Raw genomic sequence first — 23582 nt, forward strand, 5'->3', positions numbered from 1 at the left:
TGCACTATCTACACGTTTCTGTCCAGGCGGTGCGTGATGTCCGCAACCTTTGCACCAGGCAGGCAATTCACTATGCAATCTACACACCTTTCACAAACCTAGCTATATGTCTAATTATTGAATCTCCCACTACCACAAGCCCCCCTTCTCCCGGAGGCACATCCTCAGTGCAAGAGGATATTTTAGTTGGGAAACATGCAGAGAGAAAACCATCATCAGGAAGGGAATTGAGAAAAGAAACAAAGAGGTGAGATGAACCTCACTCTCACTTCAGTTCTGTTCCAGTGTACTTGCTTCTTGCCATCAGTCATGACCAAGAATGTGAGTATGAGCCTGCAACTCTGGCTCAGTCCTGAAACAGGTTTGCTAAGCCAGACCTGCAGCTCAGAATGCATTCTTGTGACTAAATTGGGGCTTCAGTCCAAGAAAACATGCCTTAGCTTGTGCTGTAAGTTACTAGGCTAAGGGCCAGCTTGCATGTAATGGCAGCAAACCGTGGGTTAATTAATCCCTGTTTTGCTGGGTTCCAGGAAGTGAGTGCACTGCCTCCGGCAAGCTCCTCACTCCTGCCTTCTGGAAGGATTGTGAGTGTGACGTGGGAACCTGGAGCGCTGGGTTGTTCATGGGCTGAGCAACCCAGCAGTGAACCCGTGGTTTATTCTAGGGTTAACTGCTGGGCTTGGAAGTGAGAATTTGCTTTGGGACTCGGTCCTTCAGGCATGGCAGCCAGGGCGCGACACCGCTTGCAGAGTTAGGATCCACCTTAGGGAAGTTGGCTTGAAGGTGGCCTGTCCTGATACGTTAGCAAAAACAAATGGGGCAGGCAAGCAAAAACTGGCTCTTAAGGCAGATATGGTCCCCCACCGTTGCCACTTACTGAGGCAGTGGTTGGGTGAGATTGAGGTGGAAGCGACAATGGCTGAGAATGGGCAAGTGCCCTCGTGCTGGGGAAGCAGTGGTTGCTTCTGGGTTGGTGAGGCCTCGGCCTGCTCTCCTGGAAAGCTCTGGGCTGACTTTTGAATGTATAGACAGGCAGAGCCTCAAAAGGTGAACCCAAAGGCATCCAGGCTGGCTGGAAATCATGGGAGTTGCAGGCCAGCATATCTAGAGGGCACCACACTGGGGAAGGATGCAGAAGGAGTTTCTCTGTCACAGCTAGGACTTGGAGATGAGACAGATGCAATGGTGGGGGATCTTCCCAGGGTTTTTTCACTTTGAACGAGGTGCTGGGGCTTCAGTCTTTATCAGAGCAGCTGTGCTGGAAAAGAAGTCCCCCCCCCCACTGTTTTTCTGATCAAAATCTCCCCCTCCTCAGCTGCTATTAGCATCACAATGGAAAAATGTTGGTGTAATACAAGCACCTCTAATTTTCTGCTTCAAAACAAGGGATGGGGTGAGGGGGAGTTTAGCCTGGAAAACCTGCACAGGAGAGCGTTTAGCAAACACACACCTTGGTGCTCCTCCTCTGAAAGATTCTTCCAAGATCTCTCTGCCCATGAATGAAGATCTCTCCCCCAAGATCTCTCCACCCTGTTTCCTGCCTCCTAGCTGAGCAGAGCAGAGAAAGCTGCTCCAGCTGGTCTAGGGGCTATACAAGCACGCAAGCTCCCAGGGAGCGAGCAAACAGGAGGGCAAGGGGGGGGGTCCCTAAAATTTTGTTTTCAATGTCTTTTTTTGTAACACACACTTACATATTGGTGGGAATCTGATGTTAACCCCCAGTGAACAGAGGACAAAGCACAGGCTATCCCAGTACCATCAGAAAGCTAGAAACACAGAGGGAATAGAGACTGTGGAAGGAAAGACTCTCCAGTGGTGATAACATGCAAGGTCTGTGCAATGTTTGTTTTCTTTCCCGAGATCCACATGGCCTACACATGCAACACGTGCAAGTTGATCACACTGTTGGAAGAATAGGTAAGAGGACTGGAGCAGCGAGTATCGACCCTCAACAGAATAAGAGAACACGAAGAGTTCTTGGACAGAATGGTGGAACTACAGCAGCAAGTGAAGAACAGAAGCTTGAAGAGCAACAGCAAGCTGAGGCAGAAGAGGAAAATGGTGAGGTGAGGAAAAATACTGTAGAGGATACTCCTTGGAAAAGGGTGGCAGTTAGGAGCAGAAGAACTAGAAGCCACTCTGCACCAGTGGAGGCAGTGGAACTAGGGAACCGTTTCCAGGTACTTGAGGATGAGACTGCAGGACAGCCTGCAGAGGAAGACTTACAGGGGAACCGGCATGAGAGTGAGCAAGAGGCTGAAGGTCAGCCCAGCAGAAGCGATGAAACCTAGGCCTACAACAAGAAGAAGAGTAGTAGTAGTGGGAGACTCTTTGCTGCGTGGGATCGAAACCGAAGTATGTCGCGAAGACCCGTGGACTCGCCAGGTATGCTGCCTCCCAGGAGGATGGATTAGAGACGTGACTGAAGGGTTGTCGACACTCATAAAGCCCACTGACGGATCTCTTTCTTCTCATCCATGTAGGAACAAATGATACCGCCAAGCAGAGCTACGAAGAAATCATGTCGGATTTTGAAGCTTTGGGAAGGAAACTCAAGAACTTTGGGGCCCAGATAGTTTTCTCATCCATCCTTCCAGTAGTCAGAAGAGGGATAGAAAGGGAAAGAAAAATACTCTGGGTGAATGACTGGCTATGAAGGTGGTCCTGGCATGAGAGATTTGGATTCTGGGACCACGGGCTATACTTCCTGGAAGATGGACTGTTGGCAAGGGACAGGTTGCACCTCACATGGGCTGGGAAGAATGTGTTCGGCCACAGCATGAAGAACTTCATCAGGAGAGCTTTAATCTGAATCCTACAGGGGAGGGAGGCATAAAGTTGGGGGTAACAGTGGATGAAGGCTCACACACCGCAACGAAGAGAACAGCTCCAATAGCGCCCAATAATAGTCTTCACAAACACGTAGGAAGAAAGCCAGACCATGACGTACATGGTCTTTGATGTCTATACACTAATGCCCAGAGTATGGGAAACAAACAGAACGAACTTGAACTCTTAATACGAGAGGGAAACTCTGACATGATAGGTCATAGAATAGTAGGGCTGGAAGGGGCCCACAAGAACATTGAGTTCAGCCCCCTGCTCAATGCAGAAATCCAAGTCAGAGCATCCCTGACAAGTGGGTGTCCAGCCTCGTCTTCAATGCCTCCAGTGTGGGAGAGCCCACCACCTCCCTAGGGAATTGTTTCCATTGTCGTATTGCTCTAACAGTCAGGATGTTTTTCCTGATGTTCAGCTGGAATGTGGCTTCCTGGAACTTGAGACCATTCTTCCGTGTCCTGCACTCTGGGATGAACGAGAAGAGATCTTGGCCTTCCTCTCTGTGACAACTTTTCAAGTACTTGAAGAGTGCTATTGTAAGAGTGCCTCAGTCTTTTCAGGGCTAAACAGGCCCAGTTCTTTCAGTCTCTCCTCAGGGCTTTGTTTCCAGTCCCCTGATCATCTTTGTTGCCCTCCTCTGAACCCTCTCCAGCTTGTCTGCATTGTTCTTCAAGTGCGGTGCCCAGAACTGGACACAGTACTCCAGATGAGGCCTACCCAGTGCTGAGTAGAAGGGAACTAGTACTTCCCGGGATTTGGAAGCTATGCTTCTTTTAATGCAGCCCAAAATAGCATTTGCTTTTTTTTCAGCCACATCACATTGTTGGCTCAGATTCAGCTTGTGATCGACAACTGTTCCAAGATCCTTCTCGCTTGTAGTGTTGTTGAGCCACGTATCCCCCATCTTGTAACTGTGCCTTTGGTTTCTTTTTCCTAGGGGCAGAACTTGGCATTTATCCCTATTAAATGTCATTCTGTTGTTTTCTGCCCAGCACTCCAGTCTATCAAGATCACTTTGAATTTTGTTTCTGTCTTCCAAAGTATTAGCTATCCCACCCAATTTTGTGTCAACTGCAGATGTAATCAGCATTCCCTGCACCACTACCTCCAAGTCATTAATAAAAATGTTGAAGAGCACTGGGCCCAGGACTGAGCCCTCCAGTACCTCTCCCCGGTACTCTCCCATGTTACCTCTCCCCGGTTTGAGAAGGTCCCATTGATAAACACTCTTTGAGTCCGATTCTATAGCCAACTGTGGACCCACCTGATCGTTGTTCCATCTAGCCCACTTTGAGCTAGTTTGCTCATCAGGAGATCGTGGGGCACTTTGTTGGAAGCTTTGCTGAAGTCGAGGTATATGTTGTCTACAGCATTCCCACAGTCCACAAGGGAGGTTACCTGATCAAAAAATGAGATCAGATTAGTCTGCCAGGATTTGTTCTTGACCAATCCATGTTGGCTTCGAGTCATCACTGCATTGTTTTCAAGGTGCTTCCAGATGGATCACTTTATCATCTGCTCCAGAATTTTCCCAGGGATTGATGTCAGACTGATTGGTCTGTAGTTCCCAGGTTCCTCCTTTTTACCCTCCTTGAAGATAGGGACAACACTAGCCCTCTTCCACTCATCTGATACTTCACCCGTCCTCCATGATTTCACAAAGATAATAGACAGTGGTTCTGAGAGCCCTTCTGCCAGTTCCTTTATGACCCTAGGATGCAGTTCATCTGGCCCTGGAGATTTGAACTCAAAGTCATTCGGTGTTCCTTGACCATATGCCCATCAATCTCAAGCTGCAATCCTGATCCTTCACCCTGCACTTCGCCTTTGCCAGGGGCGTCATAGACTGAGAAGACTGAGCCAGAGTAGGAATTGAGCACTTCTGCCTTTTCTTTGTCATCCGTTATCATTTTGCCATCCTTATTTAATAGCTGAACCACCCTTTCTTTCCTCTGCCTTTTACTATGCACGTAGCTGAAGAAAGCCTTTTTGTTGCTTTCAGCCTCCCTCGCTAACCTCAGCTCGTTCTCAGCTTTAGCCTTCCTGACGCCATCCCTGCAATTCTGTGCTACCTGCCTGTACTCTTCCTTTGTTGCTTGTCCTTCCTTCTACTTCCTATATGTGTCCTTTTTTGTTTTCAGGTCATCCCTAAGCTTTTTGTGAAGCCACATTGGCTTCTTCTGTTGTTTTCCAGCTTTTTTTCTTGTTGGAATTGTTTGTAATTGTGCCTTGAGAATTTCCTTTTAAAAAAACTCCCACCCATCTTGGACTCCTTTTCTCATTAGAGTCAATTGCCATGGGACCTTCCTCATCATTGTTCTGAGTTTATTAAAATCAGCTTTCCTAAAATCCAGGGTATGCATTTGGCTACACTTGGCTTTTGCTTCCTTTAGAACCAAGAACTCAAGCATAACATGGTTGCTTTCCCCCAGTGTTCCTGTAACTGCTACTTTATCCACTAAGTCATCTCTGTTGGTTAGGATGAAGTCAAGGATAGCTGATCCTCTAGTTCCTTCCTCTACTTTCTGTAGGAGGAAGTTATCTGTCTCACAAGTCAGGAATTTCCTGGAGGGGCCATGTTTTGCAGAATATTGGGGGAATTGAAGTCCACCATTACTAGTACATCGTGCTTCCTTAAAACATTGGCTATTTGCTTTTCAAAAGTTTCATCCTCGTCTTCTCCTTGATTGGGTGGCCGGTAGTAGACTCCGACCATCAGGTTCCTTTTATTCTTTGCTCCATTTATTTTAACCCAGATGCTCTCGATGGGGCTACCAAGCTCATCCTCCCATATTTCTGTGCAGAGATATGTATTTTTCACATATAGTGCAACCCCACCTCCCTTTCTGTTCCTCCTGTTCTTTTGGAACAAGTTATATCCTTCAATTGCTGTATTCCAGTCATGAGAGTCATCCCACCAAGTCTCAGTTACACCTAACAAGTCATGATTTCCCTCCTGTATTAAGAGTTCCAAGTTCGTTCTGTTTGTTTCCCATACTCTGAGCATTAGTATATAGACATTGAAGATCATGTGCTTCATGGTCTAGCTTTCTTCCTACATGTTTGTGAAGATTATTTTGGGGCGCTATTAAAGCTGTTCTCTCCATTGCAGTGCATGAGCCTTCGTCCATTTTCTACCCCCAACATTACATCTCCCTTCCCTGTAGCATTCAGTTTAAAGCCCTCCTGATGAAGTTCTTCATGCTGTGGCCAAACACATTCTTCCCAGCTTTGTGAGGTGCAACCCGTCCTTTGCCAACAGCCCATCTTCCAGGAAGTATAGCCCGTGGTCCCAGAATCCAAATCTCTCTCGTTGGCACCACCTTCGTAGCCAGTCATTCACCTGGAGTATTTTTCTTTCCCTTTCTATCTTCTGACTACTGGAAGGATGGCGGTATCATTTGTTCCCACATGGATGAGAAGAAAGAGATCCCTGTCAGTGGGCTTCGTGAGTGCAGGCAACCCTTCAGTCACATCTCTAATCCGTCCTCCCGGGAGACAACACACCTGGCGAGTCCACGGGTCTTCGTGACATATTTGAATTTTGATCCCACGCAGGAAGGAGTCTCCCACTACTACTACTCTTCTCCTTGTTGTAGGCCTTGGTTTCATCGCCTCTGCTTGACTGACCTTCAGCCTCTTGCTCGCTCTCATGCAGGTTCCCCTGTAATTCTTCCCCTGCAGGCTGCCCTCCATTCTCATCCTCAAGTACCTGGAAATGGTTCCCTACTTCCACTGCCTCCACTGGTGCAGAGTGGCTTCTAGTTCTTCTGCTCCTAACTGCCACCCTTTTCCAAGGAGTATCCTCTACAGCATTTTTCCTCACCTCACCATTTCCCTCTTCTGCCTCAGCTTGCTGTTGCTCTTCTAGCTCCTGTACTTCCCTTTGCTGCTGTAGTTCCCCCATTCTGTCCAAGAACTCTTCATGTTCTCTTATTCCCTGGAGGGTCAACACTCACCGCTCCAGTCCTCTTACTTTTTCTTCCAGCAGCGTGATCAGCTTGCACTTGTTGCAGGTGTAGGCCATGTTGTTCTCAGGCAAGAAAACAAACATTGCACACACCTTGCAGGTCACCACCACTGGAGAGCCTTGTCCTTCCATAGTCTGTTTCCCTTTTTGTGTCTAGCTTTCTGATTGTTCTTGAGTAGGCTGTGCCTGGCCCTTACTCACTGGAGGTTAAAAACAGAGTCCCACTGGTATGGAAGTGTGTGTTACAAGACAAATAAATGGAAAAAGAAATGTTAAAAAAAAGGGGGGGCTCCCTCTTGACCTCCCCTGCCGAAGTCCCCTGGCCAACTCATGTTTGCTCCCCCTGTTCACTTGCTCTGATTGCTCGCTTTCTGGGAGCTTGCTTGCTTCTGTAGTTCCTGGACCAGCTGGAGCAGCTTCCTCTGCTCTGTTCAGCTGGGAGGCGGGAAACAGCCTGATGCTTCCTGCCCACACAGTTGCTGGATGTCGGGAGCGCCCCTGCTGCCTTCTGAAATCCTCAAGTAGCCAGAATCAACACACAGACAAAAGGACTCTTTTCCAAGGCTTTTTCCATTCAACCAAATGATGCTTACAGATGCTAATTGCCTGAGACTAAGTGGAAAACTCAAAGGAGCTGCCTATCAGGGGATTCTAAGCGTTAGGGTGTCAGTTGGTCTCCGTTTGGAGAAAAGCGCGGCAACTCTCTGAACCTAAGGAGTAGGAGGGGAGAGTCCCCCCCTTTCCTGTGGGGCTTCGGGGCGCCAATGTCATCACGCCAATCGGGCTGAGCGCCTCCTCTCGGTGCCCGCAACCACTTGCTTGTCTCTGCACCCGCGCTTTGTGTCTAGAAGCTCAAGTTGTCCCTCCGTCTCCATGCCAGGGTCACTGTCGCACCCAGGAATGTGAGCAGGGGGGGCCTCTCCAGCTGCACCTCTGAAAAACGAGCAGGTTCCTCTCCCATGGATTGTATCTCTTCCTCAGAATCAGAGCTGCTTTGGGACTCTATGGGCTCAGATCCAACCCTGACACTGGGAGTACTCAGGCCACACACACCCAATTCAGTTGGAGCTCTCAGGAGCACCTGGTGAGCTCACAGCCACTCAGAAGGACAAAGGACAGCCCTCTGGGCTTCCTCCAGCCCACTTACCTCTTAGTCTTTGTCTCCCCTGCCACTGCAAATCCCCTGGCCAACTCCTGTTTGCTCCCCCTGTTTGCTCGCTCTGATCGCTCGCTCTCTGGGAGCTTGCTTGCTTCTGTAGTTCCTGGACCAGCTGGAGCAGCTTGCTGAACTCTGCTCTGCTCAGTTCTTTGCTTTTGTTTCAGGTGTAACTGAAACTCCCATGACTGGAATACGGCAATTGAAGGCTATAACTTGTTCAGAAACAAAGGGAGGAACTGAAAGGGAGGTGGAGTTGCACTATATGTTAGAAATACATATCTCTGCACAGAAATGCAGAAGGATGAGCTTTGTAGCCCCATCGAGAGCATCTGGGTTAAAATAAATGGAGCAAAGAATAAAAGGAACCTGGTGGTTGGAGTCTACTACTGGCCACCCAATCAGGGAGAAGATGAGGATGAAACCTTTGACAAGCAAATAGCCAATGTTTCAAGGAAGCATGATGTAGTAATAATAGAAGACTTCAATTTCCTCGATATTTGTTGGGAGACAAATTCTGCAAAATATGGCCCCTCCAAGAGATTCCTGACTTGGGCTGCTGATAATTTCCTCCTACAGAAAGTGGAGGGAGGAACTAGAAGATAGGCTATCCTTGACTTGATCCTAACCAACAGAGATGACTTAGTGGATAAAGTAGCAGTTACGGGAACTCTGGGGCAAAGCTACCATGTTATACTTGAGTTCTTGGTTCTAAAGGACGCAAAAGCCAAGTGTAGTCAAACACGTACCTTGGATTTAGGAAAGCTGATTTTAATAAACTCAGAACAATGATAAGTAAGGCCCCATGGCAAGCGACTCTAACGAGGAAAGGAGTCCAAATGGGTGGGAGCTTTTAAAAAAGGAAATTCTCAAGGCACAATTAGAAACAATTCTAACAAGAAAAAAGGGTGGAAGACAACAGAAGAAGCCAATGTGGCTTCACAAAAAGCTTAGGGATGACCTGAAAACAAAAAAGGACACATATAGGAAGTGGAAAGAAGGCCAAGCGACAAAGGAAGAGTACAGGCAAGTAGCACAGAATTGCAGGGATGGCGTCAGGAAGGCTAAAGCTGAGAACGAGCTGAGGTTAGTGAGGGATGCTAAAAACAACAAAAAGGCTTTCTTCAGCTATGTGCATAGTAAAAGGCAGAGGAAAGAAATGGTGGTTCAGCTATTAAATAAGGATGGCAAAATGATAAGAAATGACCAAGGAAAGGCAGAGGTGCTCAATTCCTACTTCTGCTCAGTCTTCACCCGAAAGAGGTTCTATGAGCCCCCTGGCAAAGGCGAAGTGCAGGCTGAAGGGGCAGGATTGCAGCTTGAGATCGATAGGCACATGGTCAAGGAACACCTAATGACTCTGAATGAGTTCAAATCTCCAGGGCCAGGTGAACTGCATCCTAGAGTCATAAAGGAACTGGCAGAAGAGCTCTCAGAACCGCTGTCTATTCTCTTTGAACAATCATGGAGGACGGGTGAAGTGCCAGATGACACTGAACATCAGGAAAATCTTCCTGACTGTTGGAGCAGTACGACAATGGAAGCTATTCCTGATGGAGGCGGTGGGCTCTCCCACACTGGAGGCGTTCAAGACGAGGCTGGACAGCCCTCTGTCAGGGATGCTCTGACTTGGATTCCTGCATTGAGTAGGGGGTTGGACTCGAGGGTCTGATAGGCCTCTTCCAACCCTACTATTCGCTGCTTCTATGAAATAAGGCCAATGAAGCTGTAGGAGAGTTTAGTAAAACCTTTCTCTTTTTCAGAAGGGGAGGTTTGGAGACCTTGCAGTTTGCAGCTGCTTCCCAGCAAGGCTACTCTGGGTTCATCTCAGCCAGATTCCGGCAGGAGCCTGTAAGAGAACTCCAGGACCAACCGGTGCTACTGAGAGCATCAGTGTGGCACTCAGGGGACGGGGGGGGCATTACCGCTGCCAGGTCCTCCACAGGCTGGATGATATCAGTGGGTACCTTTTCCCCATGCCCCACTCAGCATGGAGAAAGGGCTTTAGCTGGTGCTGGGAGGAGCAGCTCTCTGTACCTGCCGAATCCTTGGTTTCATGTGGTCCCCATGGGGCCACCACTGGAAGTGACTCAGCCGGTACCACACAGGGGGGCTGCTTTTCCCCATGCAAACCCAGCCCATTGCTCCATGTAGGGCAATGTGCAGCAACTCGACACCGCCTCTTCCGAGCACTGGCCAGGCCCCCCACTGCCCACATCGCCCCACTGAGCAGTGCGCAGGGGGATCCATCGTTGTGCCCCTTGGGGTGGTGCAGTGCTTCCAGGTGGCATTTGCCATCTGTGACCCGACCCTGCTGGAGGAGGAGCTGGCGCTCCCAGAGACAGAGAGCAGCCCCTGCTGGGATGCTCCTGGCCCCTCGGGGGAGATAGCCGCAGGCCCATCCCTGCAGGAGGAGGGGATCCCCACCCCGAGACAGAAGCTGAGCAGCCCCCTCTCCCCTGAGGTCATCCGTGTCTCGAGAGGCTGGCAGAGCAACCCGTGAAAGGAGTGCCCATTTGCAAAGGAAGGCTCCCGCTGAGCAAAGCACGCCTCTTGCGTGGGGCCCTCCTCACAAGGAGGACTTCTTCCCGATGCCTTGGAGGTGATGAAGCTGAGCCCTGGGTGGAGTTCTGGGAGCTCTGGGTCATAGGCTCTTCACTGAGCTCTGCCGCTTGCTGGAGCAGCCCCTCTCAGCTCCTGGCACCGGGCACCCTGGCTTGCCTGGCCTTGCTTCTTTGGACTGATCTGTCGTGCTGGTGACACCCCTGGAGTCCCCGGAAGACCCTGGTTCTGGGCTTGGGTTGCATTGGACTGTTTGGGCTTCCGACCTCCGTGTGCCTTTTGCGGTAGATGTGCTCCACAGACTGAGCCCTGATCCAGCCACAGCAGGACGGTCTGGGGATTGACTGATTGCATTTCTATCCTGTTCTGGCTCCCTGAAGCAGCTAATAACCATACAACACTTTTTTTTTAAAGTTCATAAAACGTTAAAGTCAAAAATAATAATAAAACATGCCAAGAATACTATAAAGTGACCACAGTAAGAGCAGGAGCAGCATTAAACGGACATTCAACTCTGACTCCCAAAAATCACTGGAAACAAATAGGCAAGAATGTTTTGCCTGGATCAGGGCTTTGTGTGGCAGCACATTTGCTGCCCTGCTTCTGTGGGATGACAGCCTGCCTCTCGCAAAGAGGAATGCCTGGCACGTGCCCTTGCAAGGCGACGAGGGCGCACGGGGTTCCCCTGGGAGAGTCCTGGCCATTTCAGCGCCAAGAACTGAGCTCACAAAGCTGAATGGACAGCTGGGTGCTGGGCATACTGGTTCGATGTTGGCTGTTGGGCTAACAGCTGGGCAACCACAGTCTGGCCTGGCTCACATTGCTGGAGTGTTTTCAAGGGCTGCTCCACAAAGAGCGGGATCTGGAAGCCACGGCAGACTGTATCGCAGTGTTTTTGTCCGCCGCCGCCCCCTGGTCCTTGCAGCACAGTCCTCTGGAGACGGGCGTGCTGACATCCTTCCCTAGATACTGGGGTCTTCCCGGTCGGTGCCAGAGTTGAGGGGTCAGTCTGCCTCCCAGGGACGTCTGGCGTTGGGACCCCAGGCCCCTGTCTGAGCAGGAGTCGGCTCTTCCTTTTAACGAAGGGCAGCCCCAGCAGCAGCCCTTGCGTTGGACAAGCCGAGGAGCACGCGCCCCTTTCCTGGCCGCTGCCCTCCTGATCAAAATGGCCCACCTTGGCCTGTTCTCCCCCCTGTGGGGAGGAAAGCAGCTGCAGGGGGCTGAGGAGCAAAATGGCTGGTGGAGAAAGGCCTGAGGAGCTTCCTGGGGGCAAGTTCCCGCACCTGCCTCTCGGAGAGCAGAGTCTGGGCGTGCCATGTTCAGCTTGGCCCTCAGCAGTGGGTGTCTTTCGGGCCCAGAGGCTTGTGCACAACATGCCAGGCAGAGGATTGTTTGTAGAATCATAGAATAGCAGGGCTGGAAGGGCCCTACAAGGCCATTGAGTCCAACCCCCTGCTCAGTGCAGGAATGCAAGTCAGACCATCCCTGACAGGTGGCTGTCCAGCCTCGTCTTGAACACCTCCAGTGTGGGAGAGCCCACCGCCTCCCTAGGTCATGGGTTCCATTGTCGTATTGCTCTAACAGACAGAAAGTTTTTCCTGATGTTCAGCTGGAATCTGGCTTCCTGTAACTTGAGCCCATTATTTCGTGTCCTGCACTCTGGGATGACCGAGAAGAGATCGGGGCCTTCCTCTCTGTGACCACCTTTCAAGGACTTGAAGAGCACTATCCTATCTCCCCTCAGTCTTCTCTTCTCAAGGTTAAACATGCCCAGTTCTTTCAGTCTCTCTTCACAGGGCTTTGTTTCCAGTCCCCTGATCATCTTTGTTTTCTGCCCAGTTTTAATTTTTGTGAACTGCCCAGAGAGCTTTGGCTATTGGGCGGTATAGAAATGAAATAAATAAATAAATATTTGTTGCCCTCCTCTGAACCCTCTCCAGCTTGTCTGCATCCTTCTTCAAGTGTGGTGCCCAGAACTGGACACAGTAGTCCAGATGAGGCCTAACCAGTGCAGAGTAGAGGGGAACTAGTACTTCCCGGGATTTGGAAGCTATGCTTCTATGAATGCAGCCCAAAATAGCATTTGCCTTTTTTGCAGCCACATCCCATTGTTGGCTCATATTCATCTCGTGATCGACAACAGTTCCAAGATCCTTCTCACTTGTAGTGTGGTTGAGCCACGTATCCCCCATCTTGTAACTGTGCATTTGGTTTCTTTTTCCGAGGTGCAGAACTTGGCATTTATCTCTATTAAATGTCATTCTGTTGTTTTCTGCCCAGCGCTCCAGTCTATCAAGATCACTTTGAATTTTGTTTCTGTCTTCCAAAGTATTAGCTATCCCGCCGTTCCAAGAGCAGCAACTGGGAAGGCGGGCAGGATCCATCTTGTCGAAGGGCACGCTGCACTGAGCAGGCAGTCTGTTGCCAAGTGGCGCCCGGTTCCCTCTCCTGGCTTGGTGGAGGGTTTGGGGTGAGGTGGGGGGGGCTGTTGTCCCCCACAGCGGGTGTGCTGGGCATCAGAGCCGCAAAGGAGGAGATGCTGGCACTGCCCGCACTGCAGCAGTTGCTGGAAGAAAAGCTTTCTGGGGAAACGCAGTGGAACTGGGGCGGCGCGCTCACAGCAGGCCAGTGGGGGGAGAAGTTGCAGCCCCCTCCCTCTAGCTGAGGGGCTCTGCCTTACCAGATGTCAGTGGGAGAGGGGGGAGCAAATGGGAGACCCCCTCTGTCTCCTTTTCTGAAACTCGGCTGAGAGGTGGCGAAGACCGAACCAGTTATACCCAGTGCAGTGTAAGACATGAAACCAGCGTGGTGTAGCAGTTAGAGTGTCGGACTGGAACTGGGGCGATATGGGTTCTTGTCCCCACTGAGCCATGAAGCACACTGGGCGACTTTGGGCCGTTCCCTGACTCAGCCTCACCTACCTCACAGGGTTGTTGTGAGGATAAAATGGAGAGGAGGAGGAGGACCACGTGAGCTGCCTTGGGCTCCTTGCAAGAGGAAAAACGGTGGGGCATGAATGTAACAAATAAATACAGTACTGCAAAATATAAATACAAAAGTGTTCAGTGCACTTCCTAAACAGCCGTTTAAGGTGGGTCCATAGTATCATCTCCTTCGGCTATTGGGTGGTGTCGAAATGAAATAAATAAATAAATAAAATAACTCTCCGAGCATTGTTGGTGGGGGCCCAAAGAGAATGGAGCTCACTTAAGGCCCCGGCGAGTCCCTGGAAGAGGAGAAATCCTGCCCAGGGACTGTGAGCTCTCCCATTTCAGGTTTTGGTATCACCCTCCCTGAACTGCCTCCTCTTGGTACTAATTCTGCCTGATGAAACCAAGAGAATGTTGGTGCTGAGGCCTCCAAGCAGCAGCCAAGGCAAAGCGGACTGTTCTCCGCACGGTACAGCTGCCGGGGAGGGACCTCTGTTCCTCTGCCTGGCTGCCTCTGGCGTGTTGGCTAGGGAGATGCTCCGCAGGAACAGCAGCAGCGGCCTTCCGCCGAGCCAGACCCTGGGTCCATCTAGCCCAGCTTTCTGCTTCCGCCAGAGGCCGTTGGAAGCCAACCAGCGGGGCCTGGAGGGGGAGCAGGCCTTCCCCTGCTGCTTGCCCTCCCGCCCCTGTGGCCAAAGGTCGGCCTCCTCTCTGCAAGGGGGGTCCGTGGTGTCTCCGTGTCTCGTCGCCATGGTTAGGCCTCTGCTGGAAGGGTCCAGCGGGATCAGTGGCAAGAGGGAAGCCAGGCCTCGCTGCCTGAATGCCCTGCAGAGCACCTTCCTTAAAAAGAACCTCGATCCAGAAGTGGTTTGGTTTCTGTTCTGGTCATCGAGGGAGCCCCGAGGTGGCGATGGGGAAGCATCTGAAGAGCAGCCCAGGGACATGTAGACATGGAGATCCACTTGTGCCGATGCCCCCCTGCACCGCAGGTTTCCCCCGAGCTGGCCTGCGTCGGCCACTAGCTCACCTCTTCTGCTGTTGCTTCCTGTGGGGCTCTGTTCACGCACCCCCTTTTTCCTGTTTGGATGCAGATGACCAGTTCAGGATGTCTATCCTGGAGCGACTTGAGCAGATGGAGCGGAGGATGGCCGAGATGACCGGGCCCCAGCAGCACAAGCCAGGCGCAGGGGGCGGCGGTGGCGGCAGCGGGGGGAGCCCAGCACAGGTACATGCGGACACCCTGCCTGGGTGCCCTCCGGAGCAGGCCAAGTTCTGCACGCTGTTGCACCCTCCGCCATCTCCCCAACGCACAGAAGAGCAACGCCCCCCAGCCTTGGCTGCCAGTGGCGTGCGAACGGGGGGAGGGGCGTAGGCAGAGGCAGAATTTGGCTGGGACCGCTTGCATGGGGCCCCTTCTTTCCCTGCTGGAACAGAGAGAGGGTGACCTCTTCGGTAAATGCAGAGTTACATGCTGCAGCAGTGCCATCTGCTGGCAACCCAAGAAATGGTTACTCCATAGCCTTTGATGTGCTCAATTAACTCCAAAGCACCTTTGCAGCATTTTTTCCCCGCCCCACCCCAGCTCTTCTATTTAAGATATTTAAGGAAAAGAGGCTGTGGGGGGAGGATTAAACCTTTGGAAGAGATGTAAAAAGGCTGCTCTAAAGGCATTGTGGGGGCACAGCGGAAAGATAAAGGAAAGCCCTTCCTCACACAGTGCATAGCTGAACTGGAATTCGCTACCACAAGATGTGGTGATGGCCACCAATTTGGGAGGCTTTAAAAGGGGGCTGGACAAATCTGTGGAAGAGAAGGCTGTCCATGGCTGCTAGTCCGGATGGCTCTGTGCCACCTCCAGTACCGGAGGCGGTATGGCTATGCACACAACTTGCTGGGGAACGTGGGTGGGGGTGGTATTGGTGCTCGTGCCCTTCTTGTGGGCTTCCCCCGGGGGATCTGGTTGGCCATGGTGGGAGGCACAGAATGCTGAATGAGATGGACCCACCTTGGCTCTGATCCAGCGTCAGGGCTCCTTGTGTGTGCTTGGGGAAGGAGCTGGGCCCTTTACTCGCCCTTGGGCTGTTTCCCTGTTGTTTCCCCACAGCAGCGCCTGGTCCCAGGCACACTGCCTCTGAGCGTGGGGGTTTCATCTAGCTGCCATGAGCAGTAGGTGCCGAGGGAGCATCTTTCCTCGGTGAATCTGTCTAGCCCTGTTTCCCAAAAGGGTGGCCCTCCCTCTTTGTCCCTGCAGCATCAGCAGCACCTCTTTGGGGCGCTCGACCATCTCTCCCCTCGCCTCCTGCAGCCTCTTCCTTTCCGGCCTTCCGTTGCCTCAAGGGATGTCGCAAGCCGGGGGGGGGCTTGTGGAAGTGAGCGCCCCTGCTTGGTTATTCCCAGGGAGGATACGGTCCCCCCACCTTGAGCCTCCTCCACCACCTCCCCAAACCCCAGCTGCCCCAAGAAGTGGGGGCAGCAGAGGCATCTGAGGTGGCTCCCAGAAGAGCCCCCTCTTGAGCCGAGGAGGAAAGCACTGCGATTCCTGCCCTTTTTGCTCCGGGGGGAGCTGGTGTAGGTAGCGCCAGGGCCCTCCTTGGCTGACAGGGGCGCTCTGCAGAGGAGTCAGAGCTGCCCCCTTCTGCCCTGGGTAGGTTAGGAAGCTGTGGGGGTCAGGGGAAGAGGGGAGGTAGCAGCTACGGAGGCACCTGTGGACAACATGCTGTGAATGTTTTGTGTGCGCAGGCTTGGGGCCTGCGTGCTGGATCAGCCATTTTGGGGGCAAAGAGAGGGCTGCTTGTGCATCCCCTGGGCTGTCTCACCTTGTTCCCCTTTGCTGCCCAAATCCTCCCCACCCCCCTCTCGTCTCTCCAATCGTGCGTACTCTCCTTAGATGGCTACGCTGGCTTTCTGTTGGCCCCCCCTGAATCAGGCACAAGTTTTGCCTCTCGGTATCTCTCCACTCTGTCATTTTTGCCTGTGACCTTCGGGCTCCACCGCACCCACTACCATCTGACATTCTTCCATTCCCTGAAACGACTCCGCCCTTCTTTCTCCTTTGCTGCCCTGTCTGCCTGGAGCTCCTCAGAACCCACCTTTTCCATGAAGCCTTTGACTCCATGCCCTCCATCCAAAGCCCCCCTCCTGTAACCCCCCCGTCCCCGGTCCATTTACTCAGTTGTTCCTCTTGTTGAAGTTGAGATTGTAAACCATTTGGCCCTGGACCTCTTGTACACTGTAAAGCTCCAGGCTCGTTCTAGGCACTGTATAAAACAAATAAGCAATATCATGGCCATTGCAACATCTTGTTACCTACGCATTGCGTGGCGCTGCTACTGCCCATCAATTTCACTGGGTGACCCCAAACTCTAACATTGGGAGAGAGACAAAATTTTCTCCACCTATGTCACTCAGAATTTTATAAAAACTCTATAGGTTTCAACATTCTCGGAGAACAATGTAAAGCTATTGCGGGGGGTTAGGGGGGATCTCATTCTGGGGCATTTGGGATGAAATTGGATCATACCTTACGATGCAATCCTATGCAGGTTTAGACAGAAAAAAGTCCTAAAACTCCCGGCATGGCTGGCTGGGGCATGTTGGAAGTTGTAGAACTATTTCTGTCTAAGTGTGCATAGTATGGCACCCTTACAACCTAAATTTTATTTATTGCTTTTAGAACATATACATTAAGTAAAATTTAGTTAGCACTGAATTTACAAAATTGACCACTTGGATTTGTGTTTGAGGCAAAGAAGTATAATTCCCTTTTGTTTGGAGAGGGACGGCAGGGTGTTGCTGATGAATGTTGGAGCTGCTCCTCCGTGAAGGGAGCCAGGGAAAACTTTTCTTTTGCTAGTTGGCCAGTAGGAAAGGAAACAAAAGTTGAACAGAGAATAGAAACTGTCAATGTTGTGGCAAACAAAATGGAAAGTTCTGTGATTTGGCCCTGCAAAGGGTAGTGAGAGACCCATTTAGCCTGCAGCAGAAATGGGGGAAAACTCAGAAGAGAAAATGCTCAGAAATAGCAAAGCACTTATAGAATCATAGAATAGTAGGGTTGGAAGGGGCCTACAAGGCCATCGAGTCCAACCCCCTGCTCAGTGCAGGAATCCACTTCATTTATTGGTCACTCTGAAAGGGAGAAAATATTTCATTAGAAGCTGTCATGTGTTTTTAGAAACAAATGAGGATTATCCTGTTCTTCCACACCCGCCCTTTCTGTCTCCGCTTTTCTCCCGGGTAGAGCTGACTGGGCCAAAAGGGAAGCTCGGGGAGCCACTCCCAGGGGAGAAGGTTGGCACCCAGCTGGCAACCTGCTCCTTCTCTAGGCCCGTGGGAACAGAACCCGCCCAGGCCTCGCAGTCCCAGGTCTTTCCACTTGGCCGTGGGACATGGTCAGTTGTGCCCCCTGTGCAGCAAGGCGTGCGTCCTGCAAGCACCAGGCTTTGTGAGGAAAGGCTCTCCCTTCAGTTCATCACAGCCAAACCTCCTCTTCAGGTGGCAGAGCCCAATGAGAAAGGTCAGACTGCCCCGTTTTGCTCGCTCTACTGCGGGTTCCTGAGCCGTGTCCCCCTTGCAGTGCGTCTCGGGGGCCGCCGCCTTGGGCACCTGCTTTGAGAGCCGAGTGGTGGTCGTATGTGAGAAGATGATGAACCGGGCCTGCTGGGCCAAGTCGAAGCACCTCATCCACTCCAAGACTTTCCGGGGAATGACTCTGCTGCACCTGGCCGCCGCCCAGGGCTATGCCACCCTCATCCAGACCCTCCTCAAATGGCGGTAAGGACCGGAGGCGGGGGAAGCAGCCCCAGACCTGGGCAGGGGGAGATAAAGAGCCCTTTGACACTGTCTTGGCTCCGCTCACCAGGGAGAAAGCAGCTGAGGTGCAGCTTTTGGGGATTCGGGGCGGAGCTGGGGACCAGTGAGGAGGTCCCAGAGGGCTGGGCTGAACCCTCAGACTGCCAGTTACCAACCCTTTTTGCCACTTCTGCCGGGGCCACGTCCTCTCAGTGCACAGATGCTTTTCAACTGGTTGCAGTCGCTTGAGGGAGGAACACCCACTCCCCTGCCACTGGCCCCAGAGATGCACCAGAATCATCTTCCGAGCGCTGTGTGGGTTTGTGGCCTTTCCCTCTGTGGAGCCTCTGTCGAAGCCATGGTGGTCCTGGCTCAGATGCAGGTGGCTCTTTCCCCCTTCCCTTATTGCCCACGGCCTGGGCTGACCTCTCGCCTTCTCGGCTCCCAGGACCAAGCACGCGGACAGCATCGACCTGGAGCTGGAAGTCGACCCCTTGAATGTTGACCATTTCTCCTGCACCCCGCTGGTACGTAGTGCGATGCCTCTGCAGCCCTTGCCTCAGCTGTGAGAGGCTGGAGGCAGGGCTACTGCTGGCCACAGATGGGTGGTGCGCGGTTCCCATCGGAGCCATTGCACCAGTTTCACGCTGCTTGCACATGGCTCCCTGACTCTGAGCAATTGGGATGGAGCAGGCAGCCAGTTGGGCCACTCTGCCATTCTCTGCATGCTTTCTGTTTCTGTTGTGCTTTTAAGAAGGGCAGGTCCAAAGAGGGGCCTGGACTTGGCAAGCCTCACCCCCAAACCTGTGGCCTACCTGGCCCCTTTCTCTTCCAGATGTGGGCCTGTGCGTTGGGCCACATGGATGCCGCTGTGGTTCTCTACAAGTGGGACCGCCGGGCCATCTCCATCCCCGATTCCCTGGGGAGGCTGCCCTTGGCCATTGCCCGCTCCCGTGGCCACGTCAAGCTGGCGGAGCACCTTGAGCAGCTGCAGCGGGAGGAGCAGGCCCAGCTCCGGCAAGCCCCCCGGATCCCCCCCTGCCCTTCGCGTGAGGAGCCAAGCAGCGAGAGCTGGATTGCCCAGTGGCACAGCGAGATGGTTGCATCTCAAGAGCCCCCCAAGGGGGTCACCGTGATTTCCAATCCAAGTACAGGTGGGTGTTCCTGTGAAAGGCCTTCAGCGCCGTCCCTCCGTGTGAAGAAAGCCTCTGGCCCGTTTCCTCCATTCCTTGCTCCCCAGGGACTTTGGAACTCAGCGTGGATCAGGATCACTCAGGATCACTGTGCCTTCCCTCCTCCCTTCTTGATCCACTGTGACTGAAGGCTTCCTGGATGAATTGGCCATGGTTCCCATTCTGTCCGAACCGGGAAATGATGGTTACTGGGATTAGAACAAACCAGGGTCTGAAAGTAGCTCAAACCATGGTTTCAGATCCTGGTTTATTCCAGTCCTGGCAACCATCATTTCCTGGTTTGGACAGAATGGGAAACTATGACTAATTAACCCAGGAAGCCTTTGGTCTTGGTACTGAGGAGGGAAGGGGCAGCTCAAGGCCAGACGGCATGGACAGGAGGCTCGTGGATTGTGTCCTGAGTTCTTGGTGTATGATAACCAGCCTCTGCCGTTCTGCCACACTCTACCCAGGAGAGCAGGAAGGCCACGGGGACTGTGAGAGGCAGCTGGGGGGCAACCAGGGTGGGGAGGGGTTGGGGAAGGTAGTGCGCTTGCGCGTCTGAATGGGCGGGGCTGCCTGTGTTTGAGAAGGGGAAGGGGAGAGGAAGGGTTTCTGTGGGGTTTTGGAGGGATCTGAACAAAACAGTGCTTTTTCACGTGCTTACCATGAGGAGAAGGGAGGGACATGAGTGTATGTATGCATGATGGATACATGAAGCGTGTCTGTGTTTGAGAAAGAGAGAGCGCGCGCGAGAGGGGGGAATGGGTTGGCTGGCAGAGGAATTGGGGAGAGAAGAAGAGCTTGCCTTCTGTGAAATGCGTTTCTGTTGGCACTGAAAACTGAGGGTTTAAATGAGTTATTTAGTGTGGTGGAGCGCAGACCCCACCTCTGCCTTGCACTCAGTCTTTGGGGCAGGTTACTGGTCCTTTAGCCACACCCCCATGGCAGCCATTTTGTGGGAGTGCCCAGGACAGTTTCTCAGATTGCCAGATGTGTCCATGGGCCCCAAAGGGTGGCCAACCCCTGTGTGACTAAGGCCCAGGATGGGGCTGTGCAGAAAGGCTGGAGCAGATTTGGTCCTAACTGGCTGGAGGCCACTGGGGCATGAGGCACATTTAGCCCCCGCTAATGCTGTCCCTGGAGGTGCTCCCTTATGCAAGCCGCTGCTCCTGGGGATGATCCCACCTGCCCCTCCCCCGCCAGCCCACACTGAAGGAGCTCCCACCACAGAAGAGGCATGCGTGTCTCCGCACAGAGCCTGCAGAGAGCCACTCTGCCCACCCCGCCCCCAGATCCATAAACAGCACAGTGGTGCACAACCCACCTGCTTTGCAGGGTTCCTTGCCATTTCCTTGTGCACCAAGCCTACAAGCCTCCAGGGCCGCCTGGCCTGTTTTGCAGAGAGAAAGTGAGCCACATTTCAGAGACATGGCCTGGACCCTGTCCAGGGCTGACCTCTGCTCTCTTTGGTTTCAGAACTGAGACGGCCTCGATCAGAGCCCTCCAGTTACTACAGCAGTGAGAGCCAGAAGGATTACCCAGCACCCAAAAAACACAAACTGAACTCCGAATACTTCTCAGCTCGGCAGGAGAAGCTCCTCTCCACCGCCCTGAGCCTGGAGCAGCCCAGTGCCCGGAAGCTGAGCTCCAGCGCGAAGCAACTCCTCCCCGAGACAATCAGCCCCCGGCATGGGCTGCGGGACTACGGCCGGGAGCTCGTCCCAGATGTGCCGGGCTTCCGCAGTGGCGCCAGCGGGCAGGCAGGGCTCAAGTGGAGTCCAAAGGAGGCGTACGTCGCCATGTCTGCAGTGCAGGTGGGCGGCAGCCCAAAGGGCGTGGCGCTAGTGAAGGACTCGGGGGCCCTGCGGCTGCAGCAGCGGGAGCCAATGGGCGTGCTGATGATGGCGGACCGGCAAGTGGTGGACGCGGAGCTGCTCTCCTTCCAGGACAGTGCGGAAAGTGAAGATTGCTTGCAGCAGGTGGACGATTTGCAGGTATGAGGCAGGAGGGGCAACACATGGCCCGCAGTCAACACAAACAGCTGCTTTCAGAAATTGCTCCCCACACATTGGTTTGCCCCCCAGATGACGGAACATTTTTCTGTGCCATGGCTAGACATGAATGGTGTCAGAGCTGGCCACGTGGACAGAGAACTGTCACGTGAATGATCCAGCATGGCAGGTTGTGTATGGCAGCCACGAGGGCATGCCTGCATTGGACTTCAGGCCCACCATTTTCCTCTAAAATGGGAGGGACACTTCACACTGAGACCCAAAGGAGCGTGGCACCAACAGTTACATATATTGAACAAACTCATTTTAGCAGAGTGAAAATATAAAACATTTTGCTTATTCCGTGCATTCCACGCTCAATCCAAAAGTACCGGAACATGCAGCCAGATTCTCCTTATATTATTGGGAAGTAAGTCCTATTGGTTTCAGAGGGATTTACTTCCAAGTCAGTGGGCTTGGGATTGCAGCTTTAAAGGGTTAAGTATTGACATTGTGGGGAAAACACACAGTTGGAAGGGATCTTGGAGATCATCTAGTCCAATCCCCTGCTCATTTCAGGCTCTGCATTGCAGGCTGCAGCTACAGTGTCCGTGATAGATGGCTGTCTAGCCTCTGCTTAAATCCTTTCATCCAAGGAGAACCCACTGTCTCCTGAGGCTGCGTCTGTCCCACAGCTGAACAGCTCTCATTGTTAGGAAATCTGCTTCCTTGCAACTTCCACCTGCCCACTCCTGCCCGAGGAGCAACTCTGCTCCATCTTCTGCATGGTGGCCTTTCAGGTATTTGAAGGCTGCTATCACATCTCCCCTTCGTCTTCTCCAGGCTAAACACACTGAGGTCTTTCAACGATTCCTCCTAGGAATTGGTTTCTAGACCCCTTACCATCCTGGTTGCTCTTCTCTGGGTGCACTCCAGTTGCAAACTGTCACAGTTCTGGTTTTTAAAATGTGCAGATTTGGTTTTATATCCCTGTGTATGAAACAGACATAAAGAATAAATGACAACCTTAATTTATTGTCCAGCATTATGAAGGAGTTGTTGTGTGCTCCTAAAGCCCTGTAAATTTTATAGTTGTGCACTCTCACGCAAAGATGGCACTCAACTAGCCTAGTATAATGCATGTGCTTCTACACACCAGGTGTGGTGAGGTAAAGTGGGCAAGAGGAAGTGTGGAGACTCGTGCCTGCCGTGGGTCTCAAACTGGTGATCAGAGGGGTGTCACGGCAGGGGTTCCGCTTGTGTGCCATTGCCTGGCGCTGGTGAAAGTGGGAAAGTGTCTGGACGCTAGCACTGGGATTTTCATTTTCTGAGAGGCCAGAGTTGATCTGGTGGGTCAGGCTCCCGTGCTTCTGCAAGCAATTTAGAGATGTGGCCTGTGGTGCCACATCCTGCCTCCTCACAGCTGGCTGGCTCTCGGATCTGACAAGGAAGACGTGGTAACTGCTGATCTCCTTCCCTTGGAGAGGGAGTGTCCCCGTCCCCCTGCAAGTAATGGCCTTCCATCCTTGCAGGTGACCATGATGACCCTGGCGGAACACATCATCGAGGCCACCCCAGAGAGGATCAAGCAGGAGAACTTTCTGCCCGTGGAGACACCGCTGGCTGAGAGGACAGAGGGCGTGACCATTAGCACCTCGATGAGCTGGCTGGCCAGTTATCTTGCGGATGTCGACCATTTGCCAAGTGCTGCTCAGATCAGGTGTGTGCTACTCCCTGGCCTGCCAGGCTGTGGCCTCTCTGCCACATTTCCCCTCAGGGAGAAGGGCCTGCTTCTGATGGTTCTTATCCACCGGTGTGTAAAACCTTTGTTGCAAGTGGGTGCACTTTTCACTTGATCCAGCGGCCCTTGAAGCACATTTTTAAAACTTCAGCCACGTCGTTTGGTGTGGTTTTGGGGCGGAAGCTATCTGAGCTATGCAAGCCACACCCAGAGTGGATCCTCCTGCCACAAGGGGAGGGGGCCGGAAGGAAGCCGGGCCCTGGGGAAATGGGGCCTCTTTGTGGCAAGTGGGTGTCTCCAACTTGCCGCAAGCAGGCAATGGGCCCCCAAGGTGCCACGTGGCATCTGCAACGTTTTGGAGTCTTGGGGCCCAGGCTCCCTTGCCTCCTGACCAGACAGAGCCCTGCAGAGGGTTTTTCAGTATC

General features: G+C 52.6%; 1 protein-coding gene across 4 annotated transcripts in view; it reads left to right on the forward strand.

Annotated features, from left to right (window-relative positions):
• CAMTA1 (calmodulin binding transcription activator 1) overlaps positions 1–23582 on the forward strand; it is a 155002-nt gene that overhangs the window by 68859 nt on the left and 62561 nt on the right. For all 4 annotated transcript variants that reach the window (XM_084822152.1, XM_084822150.1, XM_084822149.1 and 1 more), the window contains 6 exons: positions 14551–14684; positions 18036–18232; positions 18699–18777; positions 19086–19404; positions 20902–21419; positions 22949–23136. In XM_084822152.1, the coding sequence (XP_084678278.1) occupies positions 14551–14684; positions 18036–18232; positions 18699–18777; positions 19086–19404; positions 20902–21419; positions 22949–23136 (1435 nt within the window). The remainder of the gene's footprint in view (positions 1–14550; positions 14685–18035; positions 18233–18698; positions 18778–19085; positions 19405–20901; positions 21420–22948; positions 23137–23582) is intronic.

This window comes from Heloderma suspectum, chromosome 15 (genome assembly GCF_057233095.1).
Source record: "Heloderma suspectum isolate Gila_16-S chromosome 15, 16-S_ref, whole genome shotgun sequence".
Taxonomy (NCBI): domain Eukaryota; kingdom Metazoa; phylum Chordata; class Lepidosauria; order Squamata; family Helodermatidae; genus Heloderma; species Heloderma suspectum.